The sequence below is a fragment of the Coturnix japonica genome, chromosome 3, assembly GCF_001577835.2.
Source record: "Coturnix japonica isolate 7356 chromosome 3, Coturnix japonica 2.1, whole genome shotgun sequence".
NCBI lineage: Eukaryota > Metazoa > Chordata > Aves > Galliformes > Phasianidae > Coturnix > Coturnix japonica.
The window spans coordinates 72950566-72975836 of NC_029518.1; the positions used below are offsets into that span (position 1 = coordinate 72950566).

General features: G+C 38.0%; 1 protein-coding gene across 2 annotated transcripts in view; it reads right to left on the reverse strand.

Annotated features, from left to right (window-relative positions):
- Window positions 1-25039, reverse strand: part of MEI4 (meiotic double-stranded break formation protein 4) — a 62469-nt gene extending 37430 nt beyond the window's left edge. The window contains exons 1-3 of one of the 2 annotated variants that reach the window (XM_015859059.2): window positions 24116-25039; window positions 14547-14795; window positions 4038-4597 (exon numbers count right to left, since the gene is read on the reverse strand). In XM_015859059.2, the coding sequence (XP_015714545.1) occupies window positions 4038-4597; window positions 14547-14795; window positions 24116-24158 (852 nt within the window). In that variant the 5' untranslated portion in view covers window positions 24159-25039. The remainder of the gene's footprint in view (window positions 1-4037; window positions 4598-14546; window positions 14796-24115) is intronic. The other variant, XM_015859060.2, reaches the window with a different exon arrangement.
- Window positions 25040-25271: the final 232 nt, after the last annotated feature.

A 25271-nucleotide genomic window follows, 5' to 3' on the forward strand; every position in this document is an offset into this window, starting at 1 on the left:
TCAGTCCTGTGTATCGCAGAACCCTGTGGCAGTATATGGCCTCTACTATATGGCCTTAAACACAGTTCAACTGAAGGCAGCAATGTGAAAAAGTATTTTTCTTCTCTCTCCAAAGTACTGAGCGACACTCTAAATTGCTTACCAATAACTGTTTTGATGATCTGCACAGCTGTATATACTAAGGATGTAAATAAGACACGTACAAAGTAACTTCATTTAAGTTGCATTGATTTGACTTTAAAGCTAATTCCATATGCTATGAAATTATAGCCAGCTCAAATTCCCTACAGTAGATTTGCAGGCAGGCTTCAGCATGCTTTCCATGTAAAAGGAATTTAGCGTCCTCTCAGAAGTGCCCTGCTCCAAGGAGCTGTGCAAAACCTTCCCTGGAAACATGAAACAAACAGTATTCTGAACGCAGCAGGAGTTTGGAATTCCCAGTGTCCCTGACTGTTGCACTTTCCTGCAACAGGAGAAAGGAGCCCTAGTTCCAGTGCATCATGGAAAATAAAGTAAGTAATTCATCTTGGAGTTGGACAGATCGAAAAGCAGGGAAGGTGTACATTCATTCAATATGACTCTGAGAAAGGGGACTGAGTTAGCTGTTGACAGAGGAGTGACTGAATGAACAATTCACACACTGAGAGGTAACACACACACACAAACAGCAACACATCCACGTGAACCTCCAAGAGTCTCTGTGTCGCACATTCACAATCTGGTGATAAGAACTTGATCCAAAGATATCAGTGACTGTCACAAATTTCACAGTGTGAGAGTTCATGTGTACCAGAATTAGATACAAGATGCTCACAAGCTTTACTGTGTCAGCAATACAGGGCTCCATGATCACGCTGGCAGAAAGAGCAAAGATAGGTCTTCTAACAGATGATTTATTCTCAGCACATTCATGCATTATCCTTAGCAACAGTGACTTAAGAACTCTTCTAGATACTTCCAGATGGCTCCTTGCAAAAAGACAGTTTGCCAGTTGTACACAGAGGAAGAAAAGGAAAATACAAAAGGGAAATTCAAAAGGTTAATTCTCTTTGTAGTTCTTTGATTTTAAATGGTTTTATATTTTATGTAATATTTCTTTTTTTTTTTTTTTTTTTTTTTTATTCTACCTCTCTATCTAAAATGAAAGATGCATTTTCTTTGTTTTATGTCCATCTGTAGTTTCAGGTGAAACATTCTATCCAAAGTGCACACCTTTATGCAACTGAATCCAGGCAGAGAAGCTCAAGGTAAATGTCTTTCTGGCTCTTAAGGCACTTCCAATGCTTTATAATTAGAATTCTCTCAAACAATGGGACTCACTACTTAAAGCAAGTAATTTTACTGCTGTTTTTCTTTCTTTACATCTAATGTAGAAATAATTATCTTTTGTACAATTCTCAAAGGTTTTTAAAGTTGTTTAATTCACTCTGCAGAATGCTGAGATTGCTTTTGAAGACGAGGCATTCAGCATAACCCACAGCCATTTGTTCTTAGTTCACTTTTTGAAGGTGCTTCTTACAGCTCTTTGTCCTCCATGACAGATCCTGACAGTTTTATAGGTAAAGATAGCAAAGGGAAAGTTGCATCAGATCCAACAGCTGCACCCATAGCTGGCTGTACAAATGCTTTCTGACAGCTAGTAGGGTTAGATTCAACACAGTTCCAAATGATTTTATACTGCCGGCATTTAAGCATCCTCCTGGAACCAAAATTCATAGTTTGCCACTCTTTTCAGATGACAGCCTTGTAATTAATGGCTACTTTATTTTAAACCTATAATCTTGATGTTTCAATCACAACTTGAGTGTAAACAGTGATGATTAACAGTGAAGCATCAAGTGCCTCTGGGAGGTACCTGCTACACAGCACGTGAAGAACTATTTGCACAACTTCCAGAACTAATTTGGAATTTACATGTTTATCTCCATTTTTAGCTCATTTTAAACAAATCAAAACTGTGGAAATAAACATACAGATTTTTTCAGGAAATCTTTATAAACATTGCAATTAGCACACACATTTCCCCATTTCCCTAGATATCAAGGGATAATCCTGATAATTTCTAATTGTCCCAGACAATTTTTCAAGTCTTTGAAAGCTGTTTGATTGAAGTATTAAATGCTGACATGAATGACTGTTCAGTCAATATTGCGGTAGAAGCAAGATATAAAACATCTCATAAAAAGCCATCTGTTTAGTGAAGTTATTCAGAGGAAAGATGCCACTTGCAAATTATGTGGGCATATTCCACCCTTCCTGAATGATTTCTAAAAGCACTTTGCAGTCTTGAAACATCTGTAACTATCAGGGTATTTTCTCTCATTTAATCTGTAATATCTTTCCCTTACCTTCTCTTTGCACACTGTTCTCCCCCTAGATTCCTCCAATCAACAAACAACCCCTGTCTGGAGAGCCTCTCATTTGCGTGCCTAAAATTAACTTTATTTTCTATTATTTATAAAATTCAAGCTTGAGTGGAAGAAAAGAATAGATGGATAGAATGGACATCAACTACAAAGAAGGCCTCACAGAACTCACACCTTCTGTTTGTATCTTGTGATCAACAAAAAGATCACAGAATCACAGAACCACAAGGTTGGAAAGGACCTATAAGATCACTTAGTCCAACCGTCCTCCCTTTACCATACCTACAGAAAACCCCTAAACCATATCTCCTAGCTCCCTATCCAGACACTTCTTGAACACTGCCAGTGATGGTGACTCCACTACCTCCATACCTCCCTGTGGCAGGCTATTCCAGTGCCTGACTACTCTCTGAAAAAAAAAGTTCTTCTTATGTCTAGTCTAAGATAGAAAACAGGAGACACACCTGCATGACTAAAACATTACACACACTGACATCTTTTTGAGATACAGAGTAGGGATGTACCTACAGAAAAAATAAGTATCACACTACAGTGATACTGAAAGGTAAAGCACCCTTGTGTTAGAGACATAAGACTCCAGTCTACCTTAAAAGCTTCAATAGAACACATTTATTTCTGAATGCTTTAATTTTTCTACCTTCAACCAAAATCCAGTTAAATCCGTGTCCCCTTCCCGCTTCAATTTGGTAACATTGTTGGTTTTTGTTTCTTGGTTGTTGGCTTTGTTTTTTTTATATTTACATTCTGAGGTACACACACAGTGACGTGAAGATTCACTTTAAATTACAACAAATGCATATCTGTATCTACAGACATAGCAGGTGTCTAACCTCTCATTTTGCTCAGGGCAACTTGAGAGCTCATCCTACAAGAGACACATAAGACCCAGTCAGCGTTCCTCAGGTTCCATGAATACAAACTACATTTATTATCACGGGAGTGTAGGTATGTGTATGTGGACACCACACTGAGACATCTAATGCTCAAACAATTCCACCACCTTGTCTGTTTATAGTTACTCTAAAAGTCAAAACAAAACCTGAAAATCTTAAGACAGACAATGAAACTCATGCAGGAGAAGTTCTGTGAAGAAAATCAATGGATATTTTGTCCAAAGAAGAAACTAACAAGAAGATGCATGGAACAACAGTTCCATGTAAGTGGAAGAGATGAATACAGACAAAATGCAGCTTAGTCCTACTTGCTTAATGTGCCAGGGATGTGCCATCCATCCCTGTATTCTTTACTCATTTGCTAATTTACTTTTAAACCCAAGTCTGCAAATGTCTAGAGAGTTAGAGATGTGATCAGAAGCAAAATAACATTTTATCTAGGTGCATTAAAAAGAATAATAATAAAAATTATATGGTTGTTACTTTCTGAGTATACATTATATCCTCAAGTAGCAGGACAAACAACCTTCTTTTGTCTCTTTTCATCTACCAATTTCTTTTAATTTGCCTTTTTAATAGTTTAAAAGTCATATAATTAGGAGTAGACCAGAAGAATTTGTGTGCATAAGCAGAAATTTTCCTACTGCTTTGCAGCACTTACCCACCATATCACACACACACACAAACTAAATAAATCAGAAGAATATCACGTAATACTTAAGTGGTATAGAAAAGAAGGAAGATGTTTAAAACTTACCCTATTGACATTGCTGTTTCTTAAAATAATCTGAATTAGATTTTTCATAAATTCTTCCAGCTTCCTGAAACACTTCTTCAGAACATGATTAGATAATTTAGCGTCAGTTACTAATCTGATCAAAACACAAACTGCCTCAGTAAGAAAACTTGAAACTGGTAACTCAGGACTGTTGTAAAAAACAGTTAGACCATCGAGCAGCTGAGATACTGAATTGCATATAGTGAAAGAATCATTCTCAAGCTCTGTGAAGTCTGCTTGCAGCATTCCTCCTTCTGACAGCTTTCTTATTTCAAGCAGATGTTGAAAAAACTGCACTGGAACAGTCAAAGATTCCTCCTTGCTAGCACAGCAGAGATTCAATGGAGGAACTATTTCCAACCAACGTTTAGATGTGTTGACACTGTGCTCAAGTTCTTGGATATCAGAAGCTATTCCTAAAGATTCAAATGCGTAGTCATCAGACACATCACATCCAGAGTCCTGTAGCTGGCTTGAGTAACTCATAGGATTCAAACGTTCCTCATCCAGAAGAGTTTCAGCAGAGGCACCTGGTTTTCCTGAAATACAAATGTGAAAGTTACATTTACGTGTAGTTAAAATATAAAAGCAAACAACCAAAAACAAACAAACAAAAAAACCAACCAACCAACCAAACAAACAAAAAAAAAAGCCAAATTTTGTCTTCCTTTTGCTTCCACGCAAAATCACATCATATGTGCTTGCTGCCCAAGAACTTCCCATGACATTTAGCTGCTGCAGAAGGTGATGTTTTTCAAGTCAAAACTTTTAGGAAGTAACATTTATTTGCGAACCAGATGTTTCATGGAGATAGTAGCATGAATTACAATTCTGAGTTTGTGATTTCTGATGGTTCACAGGGTAACTGAAGTGGAAATTACATAGAAAATTTAAGCAGACAGATATCTATACCACATCTGACTCCCAGGAAAGGAAATACATGCAAATTTCTGCCTTCCAAAACATTTTTCACTACTTCTATTATCGTGAATTCAGGGTGCTTTAAAAATAGCAAGGACTTATGGCTGTAACTGCATTAAATAAGATTTTCTCCTTTACCCACACTTTTTTGCACTAAGCCAGGTAAGGAATTCTAACAAAGTCAAAGTTGAACAGAATATTACACTTGAACTTCTTACTATTTATCGAAGAAAAATACTCAAAAACCTTAACTCTATTTTACACTATCTTCTTCAAAAACACACAAACTGTATTTCAGATGGCATTTATTACATTTGCGCTCTAAGAAATCATTTTCCATACAGCAGTGTACAACCTCTACCATTTTATTTCATCTTAGATGTTTGCAATTTGGTGCCTCAGGGCACAGGGACAGATGACACTCAGAGGCTCTCACTGTGCTACATCCTGCCTATGGCAAAAGATTACTGTTAAAACATGCAAGAGACATTAGAGCAGTGAAGTGGAAGAACAACACACGTGATCATCTCAGTGATACAAGATAAAACCACAGCCCTATCTGCTCCACCTCTTGCTGTGCTCCATTTACTAAAGCACAGCCACACACAGTCTTATTCAATTTTACTGTTTACATTTTCCACAAGTGATAATGCACATTTCTGAGTCTGGATTCCCAAATGAATTTTAAAAAATATAGATGGTTTGGCAAGTACACATAAGAAACACCATATTAACATGACACGTTTCAAAGCATCCATAACAAATTAACAAGCATTTTTAACATTAAAAACATCACACAACAGCAGTCCACAGCACTGTACACTACTGAAAAACTATTATTTAAAAGTTTCTAAAGACTTAATTAAGTATACAATTTCAAATTCAATCCTGACTGTTACTTCAGTCAATAAAAATATACTCTGATACTGAGTTTCAATCTTAATAGCACTACTTTTGATTGATAGAAAACTTGTGTTTTTTTTCAGGGAATGAAGATTATTGAGTCCAACTGCCTGACCACTTCAGGGCTAATAAGAAAATTTACAGCATGTTATTGAGGGCATTGACCAAATGTCTCCTGAACACTGACAGGTCTGGGACAGCAACCACCTTGCTAGGAAACCTCTTCCATATCCAACCACCTTCAGAGTTCAGAAAGTCTTTCCTATAACTAATATGAACCATTTTTTATAAATGTATTTTACTTGTATGCCCCTTTAACATTCAAAGTCAAAACAGAACAGGTACCAATTGACTCACAATGAAAGGTCTAACTGCAGGGAAATCAACTGGCATTTCCAGAAGGCAGAAGTGGGGCCTACCATTTCAGATATTATTAACAGTTTCCAGATGCCCTGCAAATCAAACTCAAACAAACAAGAAGAGCAAACTTGGCATGGTTTGAGTAACAAAAACAGGTATCAGACCTTCTTGTCTTCTTCACAGAATCGTAGGGGTTGGAAGGGACCTCTAGAGATCGAGTCCAACTCCCTTTCCCTGTTGCTTTGAGCAACATTCCACAAAAAAACAACTTGAAAATTCTTTTTCCTGCTGCTAAAGAAGCTCTTCTAGGGAACCCATCTACTCCTAATGAGAATCACTAATGAATATTTTGTTCAGTTCTTAATCCTATGGGATAACATGGAAATTGTTCACAGGGATGCAACTCCAGGATTCCAAAGAAGCAAAGCACAGAAGCATGTGGAAAAAACATGTTCATTTTTTGACTATCATAAAGGAAAAATAAATAAATAAATAATAAGAAGGAAGAAAGAAGGAAAAACTAAAAAGAAAATAGTGATGCATAAATATCTGTAGGAACCAAACTAAAACCATCCCAAAACCAAAGATGTAGCATATATAACAAAATATTCTGACCAGCAAGAGACAATATTGCCTTTGTGCCTCACTTCCTATTCATTGAAATAGGAAACTTCTCTGCCATGATCAGCTTTCAGAAATCAGTGTTACAGTAAGCCCCCACTTCAACTGATAACAGAAAACACTTTAAAAATGTTCAGTGATTTATTTTTTCCGGTCACATGGAAAGCAACGAGAAGCTATATTTAAAATACATAAATAAATTCCCCAACAGGAAATACGATTCCTGATTTCCCTCAAAATGTCTAAACATCACTTATTTCTTTTAAGGAGGAAAACTAATCACGTTATACTCACCTATCATTTAAATGTGAAAACAGTCTTGATGTTCACACTATGTAGTTAGCAAGTATAAAAAAGGAATGGTATTAAGCCTGTCTCACAGTACTAACAATCCTTCAATGGTAATTTCAAGAAATTGTGACTATAAAAATACTAAAGAAATAAAAAATACCGAGCATTATACACTAATCACAAAATTTTATGATGCTGTTATATATACGTAATGGAATATTTGTTCATGAATAATTTTATAGTCTCCTTATAAATGTCACATCATACTAGTGATATATTTACACTTACAGTTTCCATTTAGGACTTCAGCTCCTCTGCACATTATAATCCTGATCTGACAACCACAATTGTGTGCTCACCAGATAAACCAAGATGCAAACACAATAAAAGCCTTGGGGTGCAAAGGTTGAAGAACTGGCACCCTTCTACACATATCCACCACTGTGGAAACCATCTGATGTGAAAATCAACAGTTGTTCAAGGAACAAGGGTGTGACTTCTATACTGCGAACAGTATGTAAGTGAGGTTGAAGGAACCCTGTGAAATATGTTAGAACTCAAATGCAGATATTGCTCCTAGACCACAGGGGCACAGTGGCTTTTATCATGGGAGTGTGATGCCAACGAGTCTCACCATCAAAGAAAGTGGAGTTTTCAGCTTCTCTGAACAAGAATCCACCCCACCCCTGAAACAAATTCTGACACTTCAGAATAGTTACCTTAACACAGACATCACAACACATGGACATAAAAGGGAGATCAGCTGCAGGAAAACCATTTGTTGGTTGAGTACTTGCAGCCAGCAATGCTGTCATAAAGATTCTTAAAGCTCAGAAGAGACAAAGGAATGGTCATAGTCCTTCCTACCCAATGATAAATATGAAAGGCAGCATTTGTAATAAAAGAATGGTGGTGGAAGACATTCTCTCACAGGACAGGCTTGAAGGTGGCAGATGTAAGAAAAATGAAAAGACCACTGGAAATCTGCAAATTAATAAAACATTGTCCTGATCTGGAACCAAGGTATAATTCTGTATGCATCAAAGTAAATTTTCTCCAGATCTCTCGCATATTCAAGCTATTATTATTTGAACAGTTTGAAATAATAGTAATAAAAAACTTCCAGGATTCTTATAAGGAGCAATTTTTAGAAGATCTGCTTTCAACACTTCTGCATTTCTGTGGAGTTTATAACAGTTCAGAAAAGAAAACTCTTCTGTTAAAAGGTAAGGTATTTTAGGTTGACATGCTCCATGTTACCCATGAAGACTACCAGTCTGAACTACAATATTAGGTCTTATTAAATAGCTTGTATCTACAAACAAACTCAGCTTCTCTAAGTGACAAGCATCAGCCAGTGCACATAGCAATCCTCTGCCTGCAACTTTATTAACTGGAATATAGCTCCAGTTATTCTTACAAGGCTGAAATGAAGTACTCTCCTTAAGAAATCGCTTGGCTTATACATTTCAAACAACATATTTTTAAAAAAATAATGTCAATGTTTGGCATTTATGTGTATATACCCACCTAACCCTCCCCAAAACAAAAAAAGAGCTAATTGAGGAATTGAAAGTTAAGTTTCAGTTAAGCTAAGATTGCCCAGAGAGGCTGTATCTTCCTTGGGAATACTCAGAAGTTACCTGGACATAGTCCTGAGAAAGTGTTTCTTGATGGCCCTGCTTGTGCAGGTCAGGCTAGATGACTTCCATAGGTCCTTTCCAACCTCAGCCGTTCCAAGACTGTCTTTCATGAGAACAATCTAATTCTTAGCTCTCCACAGTAGACATACAAGCAAGAGAATTCCAATTACCATGGCAACACTTTTAAACTAGTTTTTACTATATGCATTTTGTTTTTCCCAGAACTATCATTCTGTTTACCAAAAGAAAGGAATTATGAATTCCACTTGCTTTCACAAGCCTCAGTCCTAAATATTATCGTGCACTTTATCAGGAACTTGATAAATACAAGAAATGTACGTTATAACCACAAACTCTTTGGATTGCTGGCATAACAGGGTTTTTTCACCTCTAAAGGAGTTTGTTATATAGAAATTTGGACAGCAAAGGATGTTCCTTGGGTCCCATTGCTCCAACTATGTGTTTAGGACAGCTGCAGCAATTTCAGCTGACAAGACAGACAGCATCTGCTTACAAAGAGAAAATTCTACAACCCAAACAGACCTGCTATACATGGAAGGAGCAGAACTCCAAAATTTCAGTGAATGATTATGTCCCAGCTGGGGCTTCTTCCAGATTGCAAATTCACTTATTTAATTATTCTGAGAAGGCCTCAGCTTTCATTAAGTTCCTTATTGTGTCATTACAATTACAGGGAACACATCTGTCCATAGTATTCCAAGAGCCACATTCTACACTAAACACATTTTAACCCCAATGTTATCACATCATATCTGTTTTTTCCCTTCCTTAAAAAAAAACAAAATGTTTTTGTGGTTGCAAGACACAACGTGCTGTGCTGCCCGCTTGCATTAGTACTGCTGGTAGAAGCATTAAAATACACTGATGTCAACTGACTGTTCATTACTGAAGTACTGTTTGCATTAGAGGAAGTGCTGACATGGTGCTTAGGTAGACTGGGCTTCCCTCATGGATCTGTACAGACAGAAGGCCACCTTTGTTGCAGGGGAGGAAAGAAAAAAAATCTCTTTATGTAGAAATACAACATCCCCAAGCATGAGACAAAAGGCAATATATATTTTTTCCATAGCAATATCAAACTAAGCACTGACTTCTGCCCAACAGGGAATCTTCTCACATTAGAAGAAGTAATTTAGGGAAAGAAGCCAAAGATGCGCCACTGAAGAGAAGCATTTCTTTCCAAGACTGCAGATATATTCACTAATAAACCTGCAAATGTTTTGGTCTGACCTTTCTGAATTAACCTAATTGACAATCCCTGACTAACAGGGAAGCAGAAAGGGAAGATACAGCAGGACTCTGTCTCAAAACAAGCATACTTACATGGAGTTCGGTAAAGTTTCAGTTTTTACTTCAGGTCTAGTTTGTTCTAATTCTATATGCTCCTGCTTTTGCAGAAATTCTTAACTTACAGCAAGTAGAAAGGAGACTGAAGCATCTTCATTCATACTAATCTACAAAGAAAACTGCTTCTTTTTTCCACAGGTACAGCTAAATACCTCAAGAAACATCGTAAGTTAAAAAGTTAAAGCAAGGGATACAAGATGTTTTTTGTCTCCATTTCTTATTTACAGAAGAGCTAAAAGCTACTGCAAAAGTCTTGGCACAGTAAGCAGAATTCAGGGGAGAAAATCATGAAAAGTGAAATACAGCCTCAAGACGCAGCTGAATAAATCAGTCACGTACTCGCATACAGTGAATCAGAGTTCAGTTTCTACCTTCATACACAGGCACATCATGGAAAAATGGGCTGGTAACCACATACTACTGCTGAAGTTAAAAACACAGGAGGGGAGATGAAGACCTGCTATAAGTGACACAAGAAAGGATTAGTAAAATAATACTAAAAAAAATAGAGGAAAAAAAAACCCTGATTATTAATTTTTATTAGAGAAGCAACCAGTTCAGTAAATTCCTGTCCCCTGCACAAGAATGGAATAATATAAACCAAGATTGATGGTGAAGATAAGGAAAACAGAAGATATGCACAAGTTTTGCTAATATACCCTTGATAACTAACTTAGAATCTGTCAAGCCTATCAGCCTAAAACAATCAAAACAACATATCTATCTCCTCTAAATTGTCATTCCCCAAATATTTGCTGAGCAAAAAGGGCTGAGTATTCCATTAATGCCTTCTGGAGTAACAGCTGAAGCTTTTCTAGATCTTTTCATCAGAGCTGCCAAGAGACAATACTATTGTTGATATGATGAATTGATCATGGTTAAGGAATTTTGCTTCAGATGACAGGTGCTTCAACCTGTGAATAAATCAATCAATTCTTTGTAAGACCTTTTGTCTTTTCATGCAGCTCCAAAGCAAAGAGACAACAGTAAGCTCAAATGTTTTGTTCCCATTCTTCAGTAGTGCCTCCTTCTCTATATCAAATTTCAATCAACTATAAGTGCGTGTGTTATCAACATTGTTTTTCTTCTGGAACTAAAACATAGCATCTTACCAGACACACTTAAAAAAATAAATAAAAAATAAAAATAAAACAACCAAAACATTCCATCTTAGTTGAAACTAAGACACATTCAGAAGGAACCTTCTTTATTCCAGTTTATGTCTATCACCGCTTGACCTGGCACTGAGCACCACTGAAAATAGCCTTTATTTGTTCTCTTTACACCCTCCTTTCAGATGCCTCTATACACTGATGATCTGAGTTTTCTCCAGGCTGAGCAGCTCTCTCAGCCTCTTCCTATAGGTGAGATGCTCTGGTTCCTTCATCATCCTGGTAGCCTTCTGTTGGATTCACTCCTGTCTATGTCCCTCTTGTATTGTAGAGCCCACAGCTGGACTCAGCACCCGAGATATGTGGTGTCAGCAGTACTAAACAGAGAGGAAGGATCACTTCCATGTCAATACTTGGCCTAATGTAGCCCAGGATACTATTAACTTTCTTTGCAGCAAGAGCTTATTGCTGGCTGACATTCAATGTGGAGTTCACCAGGAAACCCAGGTCCTTTTTTGCCAAGCTGCTTTCCAGCTGGGTGGCTCCCAGAATGTCCAGGTACCTGGAGTTGTTTCTCCCAAAGTACAGGACTTAGCACTTCTTGCTGGACTGCATGAGGTCCCATTAGTCCAGCCTGTCACAGTCTCTCCACAAAAAGGTTTGCTTCTTGGATGGCTGACATACAGACAAGGTACCCCCATATGAAAGGGATACCAAAGTCCTTGCATTCAGAACGACAACTGCACATGAAGCAAACATGAAGTTTCCACACAGCATGAGTGAACGTATACTACAGCAACTCCATAAACAGCACATTAAAGTTACCTCAATCATGTTTCTCCCCTTCATCAAGGATACTCACACTTCTTAGGGTCTCCAGCAAGGTTGGATAAAAACAATTCAGATAATATGGCTTCAAAAATAGGTATTTTTTGCTTTCTTCTTCGCATGCTTGTACATCCACACCATGTTTATCTTTACACGAAGAAAACAACACCACAGTTTCAAGGAGCTCACAAGTTTCCCACAAGAAGGAAATAAAATTCCATAGGCCATCTCTAATAATTCCTGAAGCCTTTGAAAAATCTATTATTATTATTCAGAACAGAGAGCAGGGAAGATTCAGCTGCAAGGTGAACCTTGGCTGAAAGACAAACTCTTTAGCTCTGAATTGGCAGCAGGAGACAAGCAGTATCTGATGCTTACTGTGCAAGTTTTTCAGGTGACAGATTTTGTGAAACTCTGTTATTTTTGTATTAATAGAATTGTTAAACAGAAGACAAGAGAGCCAAAGAAAAGCTGAGTATTTGAATTCTTCTAAAAGGTTGCACTGTTTTAGGTGGAAAGCCAACCAAAAATACATGGCTGTAGAAACAAATGAAGGCAGAAGAAAATCCATGGTGTACAGACACCTGGCTCTAGGAACAATCCTATCTACTCACAGCCCCAAGGAGAACTTCTCTGCTACCTTAGGTAGAAAACTTAGTGTCTATACAGTAACCTTCAGGCGAACAGGATGGAGCCCCGTTTATACTGCTTACTTTCCAAAATGCAGTCAAGCTCCTTGTGCCTTTCTATCTCCGTACTAGGCACCTTCTGGTTTCTACCCAAAAACTTGAACATCTCAAGACAAGCACAACAGAGAAGAATTTTATTTTTCCAGAGCAGAAAATTTCAGTAGTAGAGTGTCCCTTATTTCAGGCAGGTTTTGCCTCTACAACCATCTTCCTTTAAATTGCAGCCTTGGGTGTTCTGCTCTTAATACAAATCAACTAGAGCAACGGCAGAATGAACAGAACTTACCAACTGGTACCCCATTAGATATCAGTAATGATCTTTCTTTACTCAGAAGTAACAGACTGAGCACGTCTCCAGTTTAACGGTAACTGTGAATGCTCACTCAGCAGTTACATATCCAATGAAGAATATCTTCCAAGAGAACAGATGGCTCAATCTCATTATCAAAAAAATTTACATGCCATAGTAATGTTGGGGAGAGGGGAGAGAGAGGGGGAAGAGTCAATCAGTCAAAGGAAACACCATAAAAGACAAACATATCAAAGTTAGACTCCAAAAGCTGGGAACTTTTAATGTTAAGGAAAGCTCTTCTGAAGAAATATGAATGTCCTACTCATCTTGGACAGAAAATGAGATAGGAGGGGCTGATGTGAACAACAATAAATATTTAAAATGTCAAAATGTTTTCTAGCTAAAAAGTTTATCAGCAGTGTAAACTGGTTTAATCTGTAGTCTACCAACACGTTCCGCTGATCTCACCACAACTACTCTTCATGTTTGGAGTAACTTAAAGAAAAGAGGCATACAAAGAATAACTAAATATGAATAGTTAGTAAATCATTTTTCTAGAGAGAAAGGTCTAGTGATAAAAAAAAGAAGTAGTAAAATTTCTCAGTAAAGTCTTATACATTATTCCTCCCAATTAAATTTATAGTCTAGAAATCTTTTCAATCTTTTCACAAGGCAATAAAGAGGGCACAGTTTCAGTATAAAAGCATTCCAGTACCACAGAATTACTGAATGGTTTGGGTTGGGAGGGACCTCGAAGATTATCTTGTTCCAAACTCCCTTCTGACCCAGTTGCCAACAACTGGATCAGGCTGCCCGAGACTCAATCCAACCTGGCCTTGAACACCTTCAGGGATGGGGCCTCTACAGCTTTTCTGGGCAACCTGTGTCAATGTCTCACTATCAACTAAGTAAAAACGTTCTAACATCTAATCTAAATCTTCTCTCTTTTAGCAGAAAAACATTCTCCCTCACTATCACTATTAGCCCATGTAAGAAATAAATCAATAAACAATAGAAACGGAAGACTGATTTAAGTTCCCTTTAAGTACTGGAAGGCCACAAGGAGGCCTCCCTAGAACCTTCTCTTCTACAAGCTGAGCAAGACTACCTCCCTCAGACCTTAATCTTAGGAGAAGTACATCTTCATAATATTTTGAATAAGTAATACTTTTAAATAACATATCTACAGTAGTATTTGTATTTTTCTGGAATTATTCCATATGACACATTGATTTTTGAGAGCTAAAATGTAAGTTCTGGCAAAGTGTTAAATTTTCAAGCAAAATCTCACCACAACTGATATAACTGACCTACAACCTTAGGGTTTCTGGAAAGCCAGGAAGACGTACACTTCAAAATGCAGTATTCACATACAAGAAACAGAGCAGGCAATATGAAAGCTATTTTATTTCTTGCTACTGCAGCATGGTGGATTGTCAGAAACAATTTCAGAAACTTACCATTTTCCAAGCAGACTCTCTGACAGATCTTGTTCAAAAGAAGCTCCTGACGTAATCTAAAAACTTCAGCTTCTAGTGCTGTAACTTTTGATTTGTAGTCAAAATCTTGCTCAGATACAATTTTGGCAAGGTGCTCAGTGTATTCTTTGCAGCTCTTTCCTGGTGGCTTGGAGCGAATAATGGCAAAAGCCAGCGCCAGTTTCGATATTTTCAAATACCAGATTTGATTTTCTCTTCTGCCTTTGACTTCTATAACAAACAAACAAAACAAAACAAAACCTTCACCATAATTTTATTAAATCACAGAATCACACAGAATCACAGAATTGTAGGGGTTGGAAGGGACCTCTAGAGATCATGGAGTCCAACCCCCCTGCCAAAGCAGGCTCCCTACACCATGTCGCACAGGTAGGCGTCCAGGCGGGTCTTGAATGTCTCCAGAGAAGGAGACTCCACCACCTCCCTGGGCAGCCTGTTCCAGTGCTCCGTCATCCTCACCGTAAAGAAGTTCTTCCGCACATTCATGCATTACATTAAAGCAAATCATACATGCTTTCCTTACCTTTGAAAACCTTTTAACAGTGAGACCAATTATCTTATTTCTACCACAATCCAAAAATCAATCAAGGGCAACAGAAGAAATATAAGTAGCTGTCTACAATGTGAGGATAAAACATACATGAGCTGCGCTTCAGTACTAACAACAAGCATAGGGTTTGATAACAATTACGGAAAACAGTTCAAACAAGCTTATACTACAACATATTAAATAGCAATGTTATCTCAACTAAAACAGAAGTGAAAATGCTAAGAATCCTACGAGAGAAAATAAAAGAAGAAAAATTACTGAAACCCTATGGCTGAAGAATGGGGTTATATTAGTTTAAGCCCAACACATGATTTCTTGATCAAAAAGTCTCAATTCTGAAAATACAAACACTTGAGGATATTGCTAGCCTCCAGTTTTGGATACCTAGTGCTGCTATACTTTGGTTTTAAGTCCACAATATACCACACCTGCAGAAAGGTCTTTCTGCTAACAAAATGCAGACTCAGCCTCAAGTAAAGGCGTCTTTTCTTCAATTATTATCATCAACAACTGTAAAGTTAATCCTTTCAACTCAAAATAAGAACTCACATGTTCACATACAACTTAGACAAATTCGCTGATTGCCTCCTTGAAAAAAGTATCACTTTCAGCATTAAAAAAATAATGATGCTTTTCTTCTGGCCCTAACACTAAAAAAATCTCCATCATCCTAGTTTTTAAAATCTTTTTATCCAAGAAACTACAAATTAAGACCTACAATAAGTTGTGTTGAACATCTGTGAAATAGTAACAGCACGGAATTCATTGAGGCATTTTGTGCCACCCTTTCACCAGCTCATCAGATACCACTAAGCTGATGATTTCCTCCTCAAATTTAGACAGTAAGTCATCTAACATGATGTATTTATGCAACCAACAGAGGCATTTAGAAAAAGAGATGCCTTCTAAACATTTTTTCCACCTTCCTAATGCCTCTGAAACACATGAAGAATTCCTGTACATTCCTTGCATGCCGTCCATTCAGATACACACCGGTCACACCTTGAAGCATGAGCACAAAGGGCAAGAGGACAGGAACTCCTTGGGATCCATCTAGAGCCATGCTCTGAATTAGTGTTCCCCACCTGAACCATTAGATTCCTGCTCTACCCATGCAAAAACAATTAGTCAAATCATAAATTGATGACAGAGCAAGACCTTAGAAACTAACTTATACTAAATATACCATTAGATATCTATATCATTAAATATACAAACAGTATTTTTGCATACTTTCTGCCTTGTAAAATACATTTCAATATGACTTATTCATAAACAGTTAAGAATTCCACAGAAAAAGCATGTTAATCCCTCCCCAAAAAGAATCTACACTGCTGTGGGACAACAAACTCCTGTAAGGCTCTTTTGCCTACTACATCAAAGGAAATATTTTGCAAACACAGAACCATGCCAGTAATTGAGCTGCCATCAAAGCTGTGCATAAAATGAAATACATAGAATCACACAGAAAGAAGAGTTATGTAGTAACTTTTAAGGATCAAAGAACTTTGGCTTTGAACTTGAAATACGCTCCCCAGATTCTCATCTTCTTAAATGTAAGTTTCACCCAGGTATCACTCAAGCCACACATCAAGCTCCATTCTTACAAAGTTTATCTGCAGAGCAGAGCTACAGATTAAGGCAGACAGAAATTCTTACAAGTGGATTTTATTGCTTCTTTCTCATTTTGAGTTCTCTGGGGAGCTCTTTGCAAAATCTTTCTGATTCACCTGCTTTTATAAAAGGGAAAGGCAATACCAGCTTTCTGCTTTGTAATATGTTATGTCAGTACAAGCGTTTTCTCACAAATTACATTCAAGAAAGCTGCAAGAAGGTATGGGGCAGGGAACAGTATTTGAGTGCTTTGTGACTGTCCACATGCTATTTATCATTACAGAAGCAACATCAATACCTTTTTCCTATCATGCTGTTTATTTCCACTCATACAACAAAGAATCAGTCGGCTGCTTGACCACTGATGCTTTATGACCCTGCACTTCATACGTCTTGGTCCATACCTCTTCATTAGCAAAGTAAATAATTAAATTCATAAATCCATACATCCTCTGAAAATCCAGTACCGAAAGGACATGTCTACATTACTAAAAGTCCATGAAATTAGGAAGTTCTTTCTGAATATTCCAAGTTCTCAACCCTTGTAGTTGAGTAGTAAATAAATAAATCATATAAACCATTCTAGCTCTGCTTTAAAACCCAGCTATCAATACACTTAACAGCAATCCACATCAGTCCTCACAACACAGCATTAAGCAATGAAATTTGTATTTGAATGGGTTTCTTCCTCTTAAAACTTCTAGGAAAGGGTAGTCAGGCATTGGAATGCACTGCCCAGGGAGGTGGTGGAGTCACTGACCATGGTAGTGTTCAAGAAACGTTTGGATGTTGTGTTGATGAATATGATTTAGCTGGGAAGTATTGGTAATGGTTGGACTAGATGATCTTCTAGGTCTTTTCCAACCTTGATAATTCTGTGATTCTGTGATTCTCTACAGACTTCTACAGACTTACTCTGGGAAAAGGGAATTACTTTTGTGCAAAAAACCCTCATAGAACTGCTGCTCAAAAGAAAAAACCAACAAAGAACAACCAAACAACAACAAAAACCCCACAAAGCAGCACTGTTTTTGAAGTTGGTTTTCTTCAGAAACATAACAAAAAACGCAATATTTGGAGAAGTAATTCTACCGGAATCTTGAAACCAGATAATTCATGGCTAATGTTGATGCGTATTTCTGGAAACAATGAATTTTATAAAGATTTCACAGAGAATAAACAGCTTATTTACAGAATCACAGAATGACCCAGATTGGAAGGGACCTCAAGGATCATGTAGTTCCAACCCCCCTGCCTGGCAGGGCCATCAAACATACACATTTACTAGACCAGGTTGCCCAGGGCCCCGTCCAATCTGGTCTTGAACACCTCCAAGGACGGGGCATCCACAACCTCCCTGGGCAGCCTGTTCCAGGACCTAACCACATTTATCTCCTTTCTTTTGCTTCTTCTTTTATGATAATGGAAAGAGATGATTTCCAGGACAAAAAGCAGGAATTGCAGGAATCAATTCCAGTTTCCCACACCTCTCTAAATGGAAAGCTGCTCTCTCACAAGCCAGTGTATAAAAAACTCCTAGAATATTACACACTGGATGCTGCTGCTAGAGATTTGCCAAGTGAGCATTAGCAAAAATTGCAAGGCAAGCTGTTGCTTTCAGGAAGTATCATACCAAAGACAAGCAACTGTGAATGCATTCCATTAAAAGCATACTGGCAGCTACTGTGATATCAACAATATTTTTGCTCACATCAGCACAGAAATGACACTACAGACTAGGTAGAAAAAGGTTAAGAACTAAACCAGAAATTTTCTTAGGCTGGAAATTACAAGACAAGACCATGACAAGAGCAGAAAGAATTCATCAAGCTAATCCTAGCTCCTAATGTCAAAATATATCAGTGGGAACTGAAAGAAGAATCTTTCAGGAAAACACATCTGGTACCGAAGTTATAGTAAGAATAACAACCTATAAATCTCTGTTTTCATTCACAGAATCACAAAATTATCAAGGTTGGAAAAGACCTAGAAGATCATCCAGTCCCACCATCGCCAATACTTCCCATTTAAATCATATCCCTCAACACAACATGCAAACGTTTCTTGAACACTCCCACGATCGGTGACTCCACCACCTCCCTGGGCAGTGCATTCAGTGCTAAGGAGGGAATCTCTGGCCTTATATAATCATCTATACAATCATATAATACTCTGAGTTGGAAGGGACTCAAGGAATCATTGAGTCCAGCCTCTGGCTCCACACAGCAACACCCAAAATTCAAACCCTATAGTTGAGAGAATGGTCCAAACACTCCTTGAACTCCTGCAGCTTGGGCATATGCCCTGGGAAGTCTGTTCCAGTTCCATGCCATTCTCTTGGGTAAAAAAGCAGGAAATCAGAAATAATCAGGCTAAATTGAAGTCATGAACACTACCTTTCTACACTGATTTGCTGTTTCTGCAGCTGCATTTGATGCAGCAGTTCATATTAGACCCCTGGGTACAGGAAGATACTTTTCTGGCAAATCTCACCTCAGTTTTGAGGCTGCCCCACAACATGTAAACAGAAAGAAATATCCAAAAATAAGAAAAAAACAAACAAAACTATTCTCAGATAATAATCTTTAAAGATTGCTTTATTCTCAGTTGGAAATTTCATATACATAGCACTATGCTAAATATCAAAGATTTCACATTATTGTTAAAAAAAATATGAAAAAACAAGCATTGGAGTTATGGAGGTCTCTTGGTGAAGAACCTCTACATAAAATCCATCCTGAACCTCAATTAGCTCAGAAAGGGTTAAACTTACAGTCAGCTGTCAGATCATAGTATCATAGAATCATAGAATTACCCAGGTTGGAAAAGACCTTGAAGATCATCAAGTCCAACCGCAGCCTAACCATAGTACCCTAACTCTAACAACCCTACACTAAATCATATCCCTGAGCACCACATCCAAACGGCTCTTAAACACAACCAGGGATGGCGATTCAACCACCTCCCTGGGGAGCCTATTCCAGTACCTAACTACCCATTCTGTAAAGAAGTTCTTCCTAATATCCAACCTAAACTTGCCCTAGCACAACAAGATCAAAATGGATTGGTCAGTAAGGAGAAAAAAAAGAAGTAAAACAAACCAAAAAACCCTCACCATAACATTGACCTTGGGATGAGTCACTCCCAAGGTCATTCCCTTGGCAATTCTGGGTTCCCCTATCAGGCTCTTATCACAGAAAGCGCCTGCATAACCCAGACACTGTGGGATTAGCTAATCAGTTCACCCAGTCAAAGCCTCTGCTCAAGAACTTTCAAGAACTCCTTCAGGAAGTGTTTGTGGGTAAGGGAGGTGAATTTTAAATAATTCATCATTCTGAACCCTACTCATAAATTTTCAACTGACCTTGAAGATGTGGAAACTGCAATGATAGGAGGAAAGATGGTTAGATCAGTGGTCTTCGTAAAAAAGGGAAATACCGAGCCTTTGAAAATAAAACCAAACCCTGAACTTATTTGAAATAATTAAGTGTTTGAAGAACTGTTTGCTGTTACAGGACAGCACACCTTGGGCATCAACCCTAAGTTCACACATGTAACTCACATCCAACAATAGAAGAAACTTCAAATGTGGTTGACAAAAACCTTACGGTTTAGAAGACATCAATTTCTTGTTCAGATCATTATTATCTAAGATTGAAAACTTCAAGAATTTATGCAGTAACACACAAAATAGACTATAATGCAGTTAACTTTCAGAGAATCAAAGGGCTCTGTTCTCCTCATACTTGAAATAGACGGTTACAAACTAAAGGACTTACAAGGGCAGCATTAAATTGCTGTCATCACTGCTATGCAGCTGAAAGTTACCTAACAGTCCTACACAACATCACGTTATAAAAGTTAAAAAAGTCTACGATCCAAATTAAGCATATGGTCTGGCACTAATGGTACAAACATAATAGGAAAAACAGTTTTGTCTGCACAGTTTTCACTTTAACAGGTTTGTCAATTACACGCTGTGGATAAAGGTGAAAAATCACCCATATCTGCATGATCTCATGCATTACATGATGGCAACCAAGTTACTGACCTGTTATAATGGAACACAAAGTAGGTCACAAAATGATGCATGTGCTTTAGCGGAACTGAGCTAAGCTGCAGACACATATGGCTATAACATTAAGCAACAATAAAATAAACTTGATTTAATTAGTATGCCTAACATAACGCTGTCTTTTATGTACATAATAAATAATGATAATGGGACAGCTGTATAATCAAGATGAACTAAAGTGTGCCTTGTGTTCCAATTAAGCAGCTTTTATTGTAAAATTTGTAAAATGTTTATTAAACCAAAGCTGCTTGGCAGTGCGTCATTTTTAAACAAAGATACATAATGTGTATATACTTACTGAGACATTCGGTTTCACTACCATTAGTCTAAACAATACCCCCAGCAAACCCTTTTTCAAAACCTCTTCTCTCAAAAAAGAACTCAAGATGTTAAAATGACACTGAAACTAAAAAAGAAACCCAACAGTTTAAATATGCCAAAAGCACAAAGAAATTCAGTTTAAATGAATTGTGAAATTTCTTTCTTCGAACCATTTAATTGTTCAATCATTTGGGCCTCTGAAATGAAGTCAGACAAATTCTGAAAACAATAATTGAAGAGATTTTTAGCATTCACCAACTATAAAAACTATAAACTATATAAATTATTGCCTAGCACTAAGTACATAAGCAAATATAATCCCCTCTGGGTTTCAGTGAGACTTCAGAAGCAGGATTTATCCCTTCTCCCTATGGAAATCTACAGAGTAGAAGGCTTTAGCTGAGCTAACTGTCTAGACTTCCTTTAAGATCGATGGGCAGAAACGGATTTCTAAAGTCAACAATAAATGAAGTGATTCGTACATCTACCATGTGATTAAGTAAGTCATTGTTCCCCTCCCTGGACTTCAGAAGGAGTTTGGATGAATAGATGTGATGTACAAATACATCTAGTGAGCAGAAAACTTCAGAGAGATGAGTGCACTACAATCAGTTAAAGCTCAGATCTTCAAAATAATGCCAATCCAAACAGGGAATCAAGGAAGGGCTAAAATTAGCACTTATAATAAGAAGTTTGTAATCCTGGGTCTTCTGGATATCTCTGAAGAAATTAACAACACACAAAAATCATAGGGAAAAAGAAAATGACAGAATCACAGAATTGTAGGTGTTGGAAGGGACCTCTAGAGACCATTGAGTCCAACCCCCCTGCCAAAGCAGGCTCCCTACACCACGTTACACAGGTAGGTGTCCAGGTGGGTCTTGAATATTTCCAGAGAAGGAGACTCCACCACCTCCCTGGGCAAACTGACAACAGCCTTGTTAACACTTAGTAGCATTCATGCACAGAAAACTTTGCATACATGTGCTAAGTAAGACAAGTGAAGCGTCAAGCATGTCCAGAATTAAATGCACATAAACCAACCCGTTTAGCCCTTCACAATGTTACTGCATGTTAGAGTTCAGTAAGATCACATGAAGAAATGGTACTTTATTTCCTCCCATTTGAAAATGTGCAAACTTTTAGATACCAAAGAAAACTACTTTCTCGGCAACAATATCAATTCTGCCATCCCTATATTACATGTTTACATGTACAACTCTGCAAGTTTGGGCTGTTCTGACATTTGGCTTTCTGAATAGAATCAGTGGACAGGGTTGGTTCTCTTAAAACCTTTCCTCCCCCAACATGCTGTTGTAGTGACACTTCTATAAGAGAAAAACCATATCAGATTTTACAGAGAAGTATTCTAAATCAAGCAGAAGTTCAATCCTGTCACTCTTATTAAAGAAACATTACAAAGGATTGATAACAAGGACAGCGCATGAAATACAGAAGGCTTAAAGAGATAAAAGGATTCTGCTTTTGTTCTATTCCCATCAGAATAAGTCAAATAAGAAAATGTGACATAAGCAAGAGATTTCTGATTGCTTTAAATTATGCATACATTCTAAATACAAGCAGAAAATTGTTCTTGCACTGGTTTTACTTTTCAGATTTGTATGTTTGTTTTTGCTGTGTCACTTACAACGTTATCTAATCATTGTGCCATATTGTACCGCATTTTTCAGGGGTGGACACAAATTCTATTCTATGAAGCCTGCTGCTCAGAAACTGAAGTGTAATTCAATGCTGCACATTTTTCTGTACTTACATTGGCACAGATGTTTCCTTTCTAAAACACAGCTGTAATCAAATCAATTGGATGTAACCCCACTTGCCTTGGAAATTAAGGATATGCTTTTCATTACAGATTTACAAGTGGAAATCAGATCTTCAGTCAGTTACAAACATTCACATGTGCCAACAACAATCAGTTACATTAAATATAAATCCACAATTGGCATTCTGGACTCTGAATCATAACCTTAGGCTGACAAAAAAAAAAAAAAAAAAAAAAAGTCTAGAAGGTTATACAGAGATTATATTGCACCCTTCCTCTTCCCATTGAATATATGGGAACATATTCATCATACTTCTCAACTTTATCCAAGGAGTCCCATTCTCATACAAGTTCTTAAATCTGCCACACCAGTACTTCTCAGAGGAGAAGTTTCCTTCAGATAACTTACAAGAAAGCTCAGCTTTCCTTTCCTTTTTTGGGGTTGGACTTGATGATCTCTAGAGGTCCCTTCCAACCCCTACAATTCTGTGATTCTATACAAATTTATATTGGAAGAATGAAAGGTGAGATGGCCCAGAAGTAAGCAAACGTTCTTGAGATGAGGCACAGAGATAGATTCCCAGAAGTCTACTGAAAAGCATACAGTAAAAGACCAAAGTTTTACTACACTATAGACACTAACCTAACTATAACCACAATGAAGCATTTGAGTAATAATTTATGAAGCACTGAAGGACAGCGAACTAAGAAAGTGACATGCCAAGCATTCACAACTGAAACCACCGAAAATGTTTTGCACTTTAATTCAAGAACTACTTCGTTCAAATTAAGAAAAGGAAATAATTTCCTGTTAGTCACTGATAAAAGCATAGAATGAAAAAGCCAATTAAGCTTATTTGTAAAAGCAGAAGGACATTTATTTTTTTTTTAAATCACACCTACAAAAGACAACTTAGCAACAATACAGCGTGCTTCAATGTTATTTGCATTAAAAGAGAAAGAAAGAAACAAAGTCACAGTCTCGCCTTCAGCCATGCCCAGACACTAAAGTCCTTTGACGCCCACTCAGCAGCCGAAGCCAGGCACGGACCGCCCACCCACGGCCCTGAAATGGCGGCGGATCGGGGGCATCTCCTTAGGCCGCGGGCTCGCCTGGCCTCCCTTAGGGCCTCCCTTAGCACCTCACCAGCCTACAGAGCTCGAAGCTCAGGGAAGCCCCAACCTACCTGCAGCAAGTTCCCCACCCTGGGGGACGGACCTCGGCTCCATGGCGAGGGGCAGCGGCGGGGAGTTGCGCTCACAGCCACCGCCCTCAGCTCCCCGCTGCCCCCTCGTGGGTGGCGGCCCAGCTCCGCTCTGAGGGGCCGCGCCGAGGCGAGGAGGCACCTGGATCCGAGGCTGAAAGGACCCTGCTCGGCCTCGATTTAGACTGAGGGAAAGTCGAAGGGCAGGGAAAGTGGGGAAGCCTTGCAGAAGATGGCTGAATTAACAGCTACTTCTCTGCCTTCAGTGTGCCCTCCATGAGGGAACCGGACGAGTCGGACCCTGAGAAGGGTTTGGAGGCAGTGGCTTTGGTGCATGGCCTGGAGCAACTGGGCTTGAGTTTTGAGGTAGTGCTTTTATTTGGAGCTCATCATCACATGAGTCACCTAAAATGGCCTCACACACGTTTTTGCACTGATGTGTGCTTGGTGTCAAGCCTGGTTAGTAGCAGTACTGAGAATGAAGCTTGAAGTATTCTCAGTGATTATATAATCTAACAGATCAGCTTTGTAATCAAGTGAGTGTGCATGTGTGGATTTGTGCATGTGTGCAAACTAGGGATAACCAATGAATAAAAAAATAAGATACAGTTTCCATTTTAATATCCAAACACGGAGTGATTAGCAGTTCATGTAATCTCAGGCAAAGCAAAAGTAAAACCAAGCTTTGACTTCAAATAAGCAGTTTGTAGATCGTGAAGGGAGCCGATTCTACTAGCTGAAGATAAATTCCTTTGATCTCTATTTCTGAAGGTGCCTTTTGATGTGAAAAGCAGTCAAAAGATATATTCATGGCTAAAGGTCGTGCAAATAATTAGCTGCTTTTATTAATAATTAAATATAAAAGCAGTGCAGGTGTTTAATCACATTAGAGGTCATGCAATTTCTGTATTTAATCAATGTATATGCTGAATATTTACAAACAGGTCAGTGGTCAACTAAGAACACAAAAGCACAACCTTCAATCAAATGTTAAGTATAAATAAATTATATCTCTTTAGTACATGCAGGCCCTGCTGTTACTGGATGCCTACAATATCAACAACAATTTAAGCAAACATGAAAGTAAAAGTTTTCATTTGAAGAACTACAGATTGTCAGAATCCATTAGACATCTTTA